General features: G+C 27.1%; 3 protein-coding genes across 3 annotated transcripts; 1 reads left to right on the forward strand and 2 right to left on the reverse strand.

Annotated features, from left to right (window-relative positions):
• Positions 1-280: 280 nt before the first annotated feature.
• LOC116770573 (protein FAM177A1-like) lies at positions 281-1954 on the reverse strand. Its single transcript, XM_032662109.2, has 2 exons — positions 1715-1954; positions 281-1499 (listed from the first exon to the last, which is right to left on the reverse strand). Exons 1-2 carry the CDS (start codon positions 1871-1873, stop codon positions 1230-1232), a joined length of 429 nt encoding a protein of 142 aa, XP_032518000.1. The 5' UTR covers positions 1874-1954; the 3' UTR covers positions 281-1229.
• A 387-nt stretch (positions 1955-2341) lies between these two features.
• LOC116770808 (zinc finger protein 62 homolog) lies at positions 2342-7083 on the forward strand. The gene is made up of 10 exons (XM_032662428.2): positions 2342-2554; positions 2703-2896; positions 2976-3031; positions 3335-3509; positions 3864-4150; positions 4343-4821; positions 4906-5019; positions 6025-6173; positions 6487-6581; positions 6914-7083. The coding sequence occupies exons 1-10, from the start codon at positions 2450-2452 to the stop codon at positions 7075-7077; spliced, it is 1818 nt and encodes a 605-aa protein (XP_032518319.2). The 5' UTR covers positions 2342-2449; the 3' UTR covers positions 7078-7083.
• Positions 7084-7635: 552 nt separating this feature from the next.
• LOC116770807 (upstream stimulatory factor 2) lies at positions 7636-11482 on the reverse strand. The gene is made up of 7 exons (XM_032662427.2): positions 11350-11482; positions 11125-11168; positions 10880-10972; positions 10429-10512; positions 9755-9879; positions 9109-9293; positions 7636-8924 (listed from the first exon to the last, which is right to left on the reverse strand). Exons 1-7 carry the CDS (start codon positions 11397-11399, stop codon positions 8759-8761), a joined length of 747 nt encoding a protein of 248 aa, XP_032518318.2. The 5' UTR covers positions 11400-11482; the 3' UTR covers positions 7636-8758.
• Positions 11483-13784: the final 2302 nt, after the last annotated feature.

Here is a 13784-nt window from a genome sequence, read left to right on the forward strand (position 1 = left end):
TTTGTACGAAAACGTTTACTGCTATCGTAGCAACCACAGGTAAGGTAAGGTACACTTAATATGAGTAAGATGCGTAACTCCGTGGTTTTTTTCTGGTCATAGTGGTAATCCTCTCCCGATAGGTGGCGCTTCAAATTTTTCAAACTGCAGCTAGATGGCAGTGCTTATGGCATTGCTTTATAAGAATATTATTTTTAATCTTTAAAAGTGGCTAACCAGTTGAAATTTAACTTAAGTTCAACGTAGAAGTGAATAAATTTGATTTAAGTTAAAACCAATATTAAATAAAATTCTTATATTTGATTGATTTTCCATACATAGATTTTGGGTATAATAGATAATATATCTTACAAAAAAAAAATCCTAAAATATATGGGAGGAATGTCATCAGTTCCAATTAATTTTCAACTAATAATGATTAAAATTCATCATATACTTAATGTCCTATCTTAATTCAACATTTTACAGAATGATTTCACACATCAGAAACCTATGATATATCCTTTTTTTTTTTATTAAATACACGGACATGTACAAAACATACATTTTTTTTTAATTTGGGTGTGAAGGAGTTTTAACCCTTATGACCTTAAATCCTCCTCTGGACATACAAGTGTACTAATTTTCAGATCCTTGTGAGATAAAAATGAATTAAATAAATTAATTGCAAGTAATTTATAAGGAGGAAAAAATTAATACCGATATTGTAAGAAAGTATAATAATATGACTACATTTACTACCTCAAAACGAAATGCTTTGATATATTTTAATTAAATCATGTAGAAACTTATTCGAGATATAGACTAAAATAAAAAATATAATAATAAAAAATATTTTTTTTATTAAATAAAAAAAAAATTATAAATTTTTATAATTTTTATAATAATAAATAAAATATAATAATATATTTTTTTTAATTAGTAAGTATTATATAATCTATAAACTTATATCAATTCACAGACAGATAAATATTTGTCACAATGACCATCCAATAATACAATTTATTCTATATTCTATATATATACAGAAAACTCATGAAAAAAATTACATCTATGTTAAATGAAATCATTGTTTTATCAGAATACTATTACTATAGAAATGTGTATAAAATTAACTTAAACATACATTCCAAGTGCATATAATGTGTTAAATTAATGAAAACATGTCAGTTGTGATTTCAATGTTTGAATCATACAATATATTATATATTATTATTTTAAAGCATAAACTAAACGTTTTCCTCTTTGTCTGTTTTGATTGGTTCATTTAATACTAGAGGTATATCCACACTCTTCGGAACCCAGCCGGCCGATTCCTCATCAATTTTTTTCTTTTCCATTTGCATTCTCTCATATTCTTCAATTTCTATTATGTATTTCGGTGTTGTTATACCAAAAAAATTTGCCAATGTCTCTCCGGCGTAATCCAATGCCCCGAGTACTTTGGAACCAGATTTCCATGTCTGGTATGTGAACCAAGGACCCCAGGACAATGTTTTCTATAAGGAATAAAAACTCGATTGCAACTTAATAACTTGAAACTAAAAAAACTTATATCTAAAACTATGTTTTTCATATATGTATATTATAAAAAAAACATTATCCTACACTCTGACCAGAATGACCAGAATTACAGATCTCCTGCCTAAAACAGGATAAAAAGCCGAAAAACATAAGTTTATTAAATTGTATCTTAGTTATAACGTTAACTCACTGGATCTACGACTTCATTGTCCTTAGGAGCACTATCTAATTCTGTAACTTGGTTTTCTTCCATTATTTCCTCGATCCCATCACTAAAATGAATTACTTTTATCGGTCGACTCAAATTCACCTCAACTTGAGAATTATGCAGCTCTTTTTTTGATTCCATTTTGCTACTACTTTATTGTATATTTACAAAAATTAAAATATAAACATGAGTCATAAGCAGTCATTGTTTTGTCATATGACATATTATGACAGTCAAGATGTTAACATTTCTAAAAATCAACTGATTATTCAATAATATCTGTGCTGTTTAAGATCTACTAACAAATCTTGTTGCCATTTAAACAACAAGATATGTTTAAAAATACATACCTAATTTTTTTTAATTATTTATATTATTGTTAATTCTTCAACTTTGACAGCGTTATCGGGGTCATACCTATATTTAATATGAAGTTACCTACCAAATATTGAGTGTAAATTTCATCCGACAAATATAAAAGGTTGAGATTAGCAAATTTTCCATATTTCCAGTGTGAATGAATACATAGCATAAATTTTTTTAATTTTTTCAATATTTATTCTGTACTTTTGAAATCTGACATTCTGTTTTATAGTCTGTGTAGTCTATTCAAACTCCACTAAAAATTGAAAACAGAATTATTTAAAAACAAAAATACCAATTTTTCTCAAGTTTTGAAAATACTTTTTTTCGTAATATTGTTATTGGCAGCTAAAGATGGAAATCATTTGCAGAGCTTGTCTATCCAAACATGAACAAACGGATCTTTTACAATATTCTGAGAAAAATAGACGATTGTTTGTATATTGCACAGGATTGCAGGTTGGTTTAAGTATCCTTACTAATTTATTTCAATTATTTTCCTATTATATAATTAACGTTTCAAAGCATTATTATGCTTAAGTTAGCACAAGACGAAAACTAAGTCATTTCTTAAATTTTATTCATTATATATATATTTCCAACTCAGGTGAAAAGAAATGATGCTTTTGCTTTTCAAATGTGCAAGGATTGTTATATCAACATGAAGGTGGCTTGCCATTTTAAGAAGACTTGTAGAAATTCCGATAAAAAAATTAAAAAGTATTCAGCCATCAAAGAAAGTGGACATTATATAGATATTTATGATTTTCTTAAAGACAATGACGATCCAATAAAATTACGGTAATGGTTACGTCTTATTTAATTCCTTTTTAATGTTGTATCAAGTGTAGATGTGTACGATATTTTTTAATATTTCCAGGCTACCATTAAATTTGGGTAACAGTCCATCACCATACAGAAGAGATGAAGACAATGGTAAGTTGCTCATTTATTTAGTTTTTTTTTAAATGTCATTGAGATAGTGGCTGACTGAAATTCTGACTGGTGGTGATGACAATGAAAAAGTTTAATATCATGTAATTATAAAAATATCACTTGTAAATAATACTTTATTACTATTTCTCTTTTAAGTCTTTTAGTCTACTCGTTTGTACTTGTTACTAATTGAATATTAACTAATATCTATGTTTTTTCTTATAAGTAATATGTAACAAAATAAACACTTTTTTTGCACATACTTATCTAGCTTTAAATAGTTTTTACATATATTTTTTTAAGAATCAACATGTACAAGCATCCAGAACTTCATGACGGACATCCTTCAAGAGCTGCCAGATTCCGAAGCTAACATCATCAAACAGGTTATTGAAGAAGAGGCTGACATACTCGAAGATTCACTCGACTCACACTGGCTAGAAGACCTGTCGGATAATGAGCTCGGAATGGATTTCAGGTTTGTTGTTTTTGATTCAGTTGCTATTGAATTAATGAAGGAATTTTAAATATGGCTGCATGATGACGAGTTGAGAAAGGTTTTTGGGTTTCTGTCCTCAGTGTATTGGATAAATGAATGAATTTTATTAAATGAAACTAAGTTTAGAAAAATATTAAGCTATAAGGCCTTAATAATATATAAGATTGGATATGTTCTTTTAACTCAAATTTAAAATTTTAGTTTACCAAACTCCTTTAACACCCTAAATATCTTTTTTTATTAATTAATGTGACATTAGCTTAATGTCAAGTTAACTTCAAAAGATTGTTTTATATTTACTCAACATTATACATTTATAATGTTCACTTTTAGTTTCAGCCCGTTTTCAACCCCAAGGACACTTCAGAATGACAAAGACGATGACATTTCGACTTCAAAGACATTGAATAATAATGAAGAAATCAAAATAAATAAAACACATGAATGCAGCTTAGATAATATTATAACTAGGAGCATGGACATTGATCTGGAATCACTGGACAAAAGAATTAACTGCGAGGCTGGGAGTAATGTATGTGTGATTGATATTAACATAGAGAACGCTTTGAAAAACACAGCAGAGAAGGTTATGTTAGACGATCTACTATCAACACCTCCAGGTTAGAATGTTATAGCTTTAAATTTATTTGTTTTTTAACATCAATAATAACCTAACAAGTTATTTAAATTGTCATTAATTTTATACAAATGTTGGCTACCCTCAATATAGACATTTTATTTTATTATTCAACAAGTAAATAATTTAATAAAATTAGTTTTGATATATTCATGTTGGTATTATTTAATTACAGTTTTACCGAACGTGACATCACCGGCTACTCCACTTATAAAGAATATTCTGTTTGGGGATATGGAAGAAACATCACGTTATAATGATGAACCACTAACAAGAACGACAGAAATCAAAGAAAATATTGAAGTTATAGATGAATTTTTATACAAAAATGTATTAAATGATGTAAATACAGAAGACGGTTATAATGATATTAACGAAATAGAGAGATATTTGACTAAACCAGAAATAAAAAGGAAAAATTTAGAAGATATACCATCAGCAAAAAATAAATATTGCATAACAAATTTTTATTGTAAAATGTGTGATAGGAAATTTAAGAATTTGGTCGCTTTGAAAGTGCACTGTGCTAAATATCACAAACTTAAGATTCCAAAAGATAATGTTGCCAGGATAAGAAAAAAAATGATTTGTGACTATTGCGGGAAAATATTTAATTCGCCAAGATGTATAATCAAGCATATTGAAAATCATAAGGTTATATATGTTTTTTTAATCGATCGATGGAAAAATTAAAGTCAATATATATCAGTATTATAAGAAATTTTTATTATTTTCCAGAATCCTGTGTCATATGAATGTAAAAGATGTTCGCTGAAATTTGATACAAAGTCGAAGTTGAGACTTCATCAAGGCACTCACGAGCATAATGCCAACAACAATAATGTTATAAAGGTATTCATTATATTACATGGCATTTTTTTTTTATTGATAATTTCATTTTAACTGTACCTGAAAGATGAAACTAGTATTATTCGGATTTACTACGCGGATTTTATTATTTAAAAACTACATAATCCCGAAGTTTCGGTTACTTTTCAGCAACCGTGATCACGGGCAGACGAGGTGGCAGACGACACATCTCATCTGCCCGTAAATCCGAATAATACTAGTTTCATTTAAATGAATACACGCGAAAATCTTAGATCTCAGTACCTGAAAGATATTCAATTGTCATAACATCATAAGTGTGGTACTTAACAAAGTAATCATAGGCCAAATATGCATTTCATTATATTGGAAAAGACCTCTTTTAGTACTGGAATAGCTATTTGCTAATTGTAGTTAACAACTGCTATAACAATGGCTTCTAAATTAAATTTTAAAAAATCGGACGATTCGTTTGAGAGGAACGATGTCATAGACAGACAGACATCCAAACATTAATCTCAACATCATACTTATTAAACGCCTCTCTTTGTACTGGACCTTAAAAATTAAAATAGTCTTCTATTCTAAATATTCTTCTATGTTAAGTTATATAGGTGCTAATGTTCCAGAAAAAATATATGTACTTTTAATAAGTATATTACAGTTAAAAGTATTATTATTTAACAATTAATGGTATACCTTTTTTTGTATTTTATACCTAAGCTTTTATAGTCCTCTGCTAAAGATGTCTTCATATTACATAGTCTGTGTGGTATTCCAAATTTTTTTAGCAAAGGAATAAAATTAATTTTGTTTTCTGATATATTATCACCCATCAATATGAATGGAATGATATTAATTTTCATGTTTTAAATAATATAAACAGCCAATGTTAATTTTATTAGAAAAATGCTAGTTCATATTGTCTTTGAACTTTTTTATACTATTCAGATATTAATATAAATACTTTAATAATATTACAGAAACTATATATATATATATATATATATATATATTGCTTTATTTCAGAAGCATGTGTGTTCAATATGCGGCTGGGCGTGCACAAGTTCATCGAATTACAACATACATATAAAGAGACATTTCAATATATACATGCATACTTGCGAGGAGTGCGGACAGGGTTTCTACAGGAAATGTGATATGAATGCTCATATTAGGTAATATTAATAGTAGTTATTACTTAAGTTATTAAGATGGAGAATTTAGATTTTTTTTTATGTCTTTGTTTTGTTAAGAGGCACAATAAATAGTGTTTGGTAAATAAGATTTGTTCATAACTACCATATGATAAATTTCTATTTTTATCTTTATTTCGTAGAATCTGTACAGCATTTATTTTTATTTTATTTAATCACTTTAGATTATTTTAATTTAGAACGAATGTAACCTTAACCTTCTTTGTAAACATCTTTTATATTTTTTAAGAATACGTTTTTTTATTTTATAGATTAAAAATTTTTTTTTTCACAGACGTCACACAGGCGAGCGTCCGTTCAAATGTTCGTATTGTTCTAGAAGTTTCGCTAGACACGACGCACTCAACAGGCACATTAAGCGACACACGGGTACGTTATAATATGTTTAACCATTTTACCATAGATTTTACATATTTTGCTGAAATGAAATAAGACAAAGCCTATAAAAGAAATTGTTTCATTTTGGAAACACATTAACTGAGAATAATATGACAGATACCATTATGTTATGATGATTTCATTGTTTTTGAATTTGCTATTAAAATTATACAGAAAAACCATAGATTAAAAAATAAACATTTTGACTTTCCCAACAAACGTTATATATAATATTGGCTATTGGCTACATAGCCTATTGGCCTATGTACCTATTGGTACATACATATATATATATATATAAAATAATATTTTATTTGTTCCAGACGAAAGGCCGTATCCATGTAACTTTTGTAAATCAACTTTCACTAACGCTTACGATCTTAGACACCACAAAGAAAATGCGAAGTCTTGTTTGAAAATTCAAATGTTGTTAGCGAAGAAGAGTAATGTTGCCAGTGATATGGTATTAACAACAAATGTTACCTGATGCAAATTTGTTTTATTTTACCTTTGAAAAAATATTCTTTATAAAGTACAAGGTTAAATTCAAACTTTTAATAATAATAATGTGATATTTTAATTGTAACATATTTCTGTAGTACTTCAAGGTTACTTAGTTTTTACTGTGCATCTCAACATTTGTCTTTTCTTCCTTTTTTGTTTAATTTATAAACTTGGGTTTGAATACATTTTAATTATATTTTAAAATGTGAAGTTGATAACTTCAGTGACATTTTTTTCTTTGAAATATAGAAGATGGTGGATATTGATATTGACAAAAAGGACAAATAGTAATAGGTAATAATTTTGTGTTCAAAAACCCATTACTGCCGTTGTTTTTATATAAAAGCGATTTAAGCGCTTACAAAAGTGGTAGACTCAAACGCTTTATTGTCATTTTTTATTTTTTTTATCATATGGAGTTGCCGCATTTAAAGATACTTATTTCATTAAACTAAATCACTACAGTGTGTAACTTAAGCGGCACCAGTGTTTGTATTACTAATAAAAAAGAATGTTACAAGATCAAAGAAAAAAATTAAAATAAATTTCCATATTTTATTGCTCTGTACAAAATTCTTACATTGGATAAATAGCGTCTTTATTTTTGGACACCATGATGGAAGATATTTAAAAATAAATCATCTCATATATAAAAGTATTAACCATAATAATTAAATATAACCTAAAATGTTTTAATGAAATAAACTCAATCAATAACGAAAACCTAAAACGTATCACAAGAAATAAAGAAAACATTGTTTGGATATAAGCATTACGATCTTACCTTTGCGTACAATATTTATATATTTTTCAATAACATTTTCGGCACAACTAAAAAAACATTAGGTTTTTATCGGAAATTTTAACAATAACCAATATTGTTTATTGAAAAATTCAAAAAAAAATCACACTTCCGTCAGAACTACTCGTGTCTTAAATCTTTTTTATACCTTGTGACACAAAATATGACAAATTTTCAAACTATCTCGCTTCAAGTAATTAATATCAAATTTAACGATTCGTTCAATATAACTTAAACTACATTACAACAAAATGTTCCAGTGACTTGCCTTTAAATTCTGCGATACAATTTTTTTTCAACTATTACTATCTCTCATTTGAGATATTATATTTTTTATAATGAAGTAATAATCTCAAAAACAATACTTAATTTTTATGATCAAACATTTTTATATATGTAATACTAATAATTTAATCACTATGATAAATATTCATAAAACAAATTTACATACAACAAATTACCATAGATTATAAATTTGAAGAGTGGTCGTTCAACAAATGTGCTTCAACTATTTATAACACAAATAACCTACTGTTATTTATTTTTACAAATAAATAACAAAAAAAAAGTATGTAATATTAACAAATTATTTACAAACAAAACAGATAATGACTAAAGGCTATTTGATGTGTGTGATCTCAATTTTAATTTAATCTATATGCTGTTTATATGAAGTCACATATAAACTTGATTTTATGTCCCCAACAGTTGAATTAATACTCAAAATTGCTATAAAACTTACCGGTACATTATAATGGATGTTGACGAGTAACAACAACAACACTTATCTTCTGTTACATACTCAGCACCTTTAGCGGACCGAAGTCCAACAGTTCATATATTAATAATAAAATATTTCCAACTAAGATTTCTGTCCTCGGGCTCGTCTGTTCTGCATTGTAACTATACAGTTGTCGGCCAACTGACTTCTCATTGAAGCGTTCTCCTTTCTCAAATCGGCAAGCTCTTGGTTCAATCTTAAGACTTCTAACACTAGTTTGTCATTGTCCACTTCTAGTTTTTCTAATCTGGAAAATAATTTAAAATAAATTAATACAGAAATTTATTACTGATACAAAATTAATACAACCATATTGAACAAAATAGTTATAAGTCACTGCTTAAAGGTAACATATCATATATTTTATATTTTTTGGATTGAAATTGAATTAATTGTATTTATATAAACATTTTAAGTGATATCTTTAATACTTTTTCTGTCTTTCTGTGAGTTCAGTGATGTGGTCACACGCCTTCGCCAAAATTCCCCCCTTACTGGCTGTATCCTGTAGACCTGAGTTTGGCACCAATGCTGCCAACTTTGTAATCCAACTGTTAATTTTATCACGTCGACGTCTTTCAACTTCGTTGTGAGTAGCACGTCGTTTGTCATCACGCTGGAATTGATGAATTGGATGAATTTTAAATTTGGAATGAAAATTAAATATGTAGAAGTAATTTGGAAAACATATTTGGGTTTTCTGTATGTATTATAATTAATCAAGGTCCTACATAATGTAGGTAATAAGTCTAAATCTCAATTAACTAATTAAATATAATTATATTTTTATTTAAACAATTTATCAATTATAAATATTATCTGTGGTCTCAAATGTACATGTATCTTGTAGATATTTTATTGCATTCAGCCGACATTTATACAGTCAAGTGACATTAAGTAAAAAAGAACTGCTTTGATAAATTCATACATTTTTGTAATACTTATAATATTGTAACATAATTATTAAAATAATTAGTTTTGATATTTCTTTATTGACTTTATATAGAATTTTTAGATCTTAAAAGAAAAAATATATAGATTTAAATTTTCAATTAAATTCTATATAATGTTTGTCACCTTCTTAGCGGTGATAACTTTATTCTGCAGAGCACTCTTCCTTCTAACAACTTTTTTTTGTCCGGCCTCCGTTCCAAAAACTTGTACAGGATTACCAATCACATAAAATTCTCCACTGGGTAGTACTGTAAATAAATGTTACTTGAATTTGGCATTTAATATTGAATGCTTTACAACAGTTGTATTTTATGTAATAAAAGATTGTGTGACTATTAATATATTTTTTTAAACCTCATTGTATAGGATTAATATTTTTTTAGTTAAAAATGATCAAAAATATAATTTAAGATTTATTGGGATTATAAGAACCTTTATTTTATATCATTAACTATATGATACCCCAGTTAGTGTATTCAGTGAAAGAAACAAAATATCTAACTGAGAAAAACCAGTATGTATTTATTAAATTACTAAAGCTGGTCACGGTGGACCATACTTTGATTTAATTTTATTTAAAAATAGTAAAAAATATGAAATGAAAAAATCATCAGCATGAGCCAGTTTAGAAAAGACAACCATCAAAATATGAGATTCCAGATTCAAAGCCAATCATAGCATAAAGTCTATAAACATATAGAGTAAGTTAATAAAAATAAAACAAATGTTTTGATTAATTTTCAGTAACTGTTACTGTGGAAAGACAAGATGAAAAATAGCTTTATAAAAATATTTACCACCAGATGTTATAGACTCGGTAGCCATGTTGTTGGGAGTTTGATTCCCTGTCATCGGTATAAGTTTGTACGCCACTGTGCCAGCTGAAATATGCATGTCATTGGTTCACAAAATATTCACACCCTCATTACTTGCTAAGTGACAATCAAGTAAATATAATATAAAAAGAAATTAAAATGAGGAAAATAATGTTTAATGCAGAATTTTAGCTAATAAACATTTTTTAAATTACTTTATGAATAACTTTTAATATAAATACGAAAAATATTGTTTGATAAAAGTTAAAAAAATTCTTTTGTTATAAATAAACAATGGATGATAAAGTGGTTAATTTTTTAAATACATTATTTGCAAGGCTAATACAATCATTTAAGATGCACTGAGTTTAGGAACCATAGTTTCTATCAATTAAATTTAAGAAATATCAGGTTTTAAACAATTTAAACTTACACAGATCTTTAAAATTGTAGGACGTACTATTTTCTTCGTTATTATCCAGAAACGATTGCGACACTAATTGTGATCTCTCACAATCTGCACTTCCTGAAATTAATTATAATTAAATTTAACCTGTTTCGTTGTTAATTCAATAAAGCTAGCAATAAATTATAACTTATTAGAATTGCTCTGATATTTTTCTATTGGTAAACAAACGTCTCAAGTTAGATCATGTTTTAGAAATTATTACTACTCACCGAGAGATCCTTCATCTACCATTCCTAGTAATTCGTTGTCCGCACTGAAAATTGGTACATGTTGTGGAATATAAAATCATTATTATTTGATATCAAGTGCTATCAAAATAAAGAACAATTGCCAATTTGATATGTGACTTGACCTTCCTTGGCACTCAAGAATTAAATAATTATGTAATACAATTTACTACATGAGGACCAATAGGAAACACTGATCACCTTTACCTGTTATCAAGAGAATTTTCATCGACGTCAAGTACTACTACTTTGGCCATTGCGTGTAATTATTTTTGAATTTTCTAAACTTGATCACGGGGACAAAATAAAGTGGTCATGTGATTTAGTTATAGACAACACGGCACAGATAACTAAAACATACTTGTGAAGAGATATAGTATATATATTTTTATTCATATTTAATTTAATTCTATTTGAATATTATATTTTAAAGTTTTGGATATAAATGTGAATTATTATATTTATTAAAATGTTAGGAATTACAGATTCGATACAACAATGATTCAGGTAGAGCCCTCTAGTGACCCTTTTAGTGACACATATCTTGGATTTCAAAATACATATACATACATACAAGTAAATGCGTAGAAACTGTATTCTACAATTGAAATTTTTAAATAAATTATTTTAACACATGGCAAATTGTGTATACATTTTTAGTAGTAAAATTTTAGATACAATGTTAAATATATAACAATATTAGATATATTAACGAGGAAAATAAAAGGTTATGAGGGACATTGACTACATCGGGTGGAAAAGTATTAATTTTAAATGTATTTTCAAACAATATACAATTAGACCATTTTTATTATCTTTCATCGGAAGATGCCTTTATTAAAATAATGTTATAACTTCTACATACTAAATCGTTTAAAATTAATTTTAGTTTTAAAAATTTAGAATCTACGAATCCCTTAGAAGTTATAATTTAAATGTGTAAGAATAGTTTGGAGTTTATTTTATTTCAAATGACTAAATTGGAAGTCTCTTAGTTTAAATTTTTTCTTTTGTCAGAAAAGGCATAAAGTGACTGTTCGGTATTATTTAACTTTTAATTTAATTAACATTTGACAGAAAGGTAAATACATTTAAATCTGTACATTTTTATACAATTGTTGAGGGAACGTGTTTTATCAGCTGTAAAGATGTTTAAGACGGATATTGTATTCCTTAAGGGTTTGCGGTTGTGATATGAAATGTGACACTTCATTTTATAAATATGTCTTGAAGAACATTTAATTTTCTAAAATTTTAAACCTTTTTTGCCTAATTAATAAATTATTTGAAACTTTTATAAGAAGTGTCCAAAATGTTAACATAGCAGCAAAAAATTTAGTAAGTTGAACATTTTTTATGACTGGGAGTGTTATCTCTTTTTTAGTGATTTTTTCTTGACAGAGATCGATGGTTTCACGTCTTAGCGGATTTTGTTAAGTAAGATCTTAAATTGTGAGTAATACGAGCGGAAAACTTTGCATATTATTTGCACTTATTTCGCATAATTATTACTTAAGTTATTTAGTAATTTGAAATTTATTTGAAATTTGTTTTTTTCTGTTAATATCTTCGTTTATTAGTAAGTCAATATTTTAACTAAGTAAATGTAATTCAGACCGTTTCTAATAATAATTTTCCAATAATTCTATTGACTTAAAAGCTCTTTTAGTAATACAAAATCCCTCATGAATTTCAAAACAGGTATTTTTCCGAAACATCTTAATACTTATACAACTTTGTAGCTTACATATCGTTACACAAGCCCTTATTTACCATTCTCTGATGTAAAATTTAATAAGTAAAAATAAATAATAATTCATAGTGAGTTATTTTGATTATTATTTTTAAGTTTTGGATCAGAAATAATAACTTTATTTATTAATATAAAGCAATGGGATTCAGTTACAAGGAGAATTATTTTTAATGATAAGTATCTTTTGACAATTAGGATTGGTTGGTAAAAAATAATATTGTTAAAGGTCTATAAAACGAACGATAAAATACGCGTTCAATTGTAATAAATCTAAATTCAAATTAGGGGTTATGATCGTTGTTGCCTTTTAGAGCTCAAAGATAAATGGTCAAAACGGGATCCTAAAAGCAAGAGTTATCTGTCAGTTCGTATGTTCGTTTGTTCGTCTGTCACCGAGCTGTATTTCATGAACCGTGATAGTTAGATAATTGAAACTTTTAGCAGATGTATTTCTTTTGCTACTATAATAAAAAATGTTACAAATTTTATAAAATAAATATTAAAGGGCTTCCACACAACAAATATTACTTCTTTATAAGTTTTTATAGACGAAGTTATAGAACCTTTGTGCATAAGTCCGATTAACACTTGCCGAGTTTTTTATTTTTTGAGTAAATATATGGTCTGAGATTTTTTAAAATCTTTTTAAATATTCTATTTGTTTATATATTCACTTCATTTTAATGTCCATTAAGTGTATTCTTAATAAGCCGCTTATGTACTACGGGAAAAGAAAAATATGAAGAGTTTTATGAGCTTTCAGAAATATCATTAGGTACATATAAAGTGGTTTTAAGGTGGATGTTGTATTTGTTTGAAGTTACAACTTGTTTAGTTTCTAAGTTCATAAATATTAAATTATTGGTAGCCCGAAGAAATCGAATGTAAA

Source organism: Danaus plexippus, chromosome 7 (assembly GCF_018135715.1).
Source record: "Danaus plexippus chromosome 7, MEX_DaPlex, whole genome shotgun sequence".
Lineage (NCBI taxonomy): Eukaryota > Metazoa > Arthropoda > Insecta > Lepidoptera > Nymphalidae > Danaus > Danaus plexippus.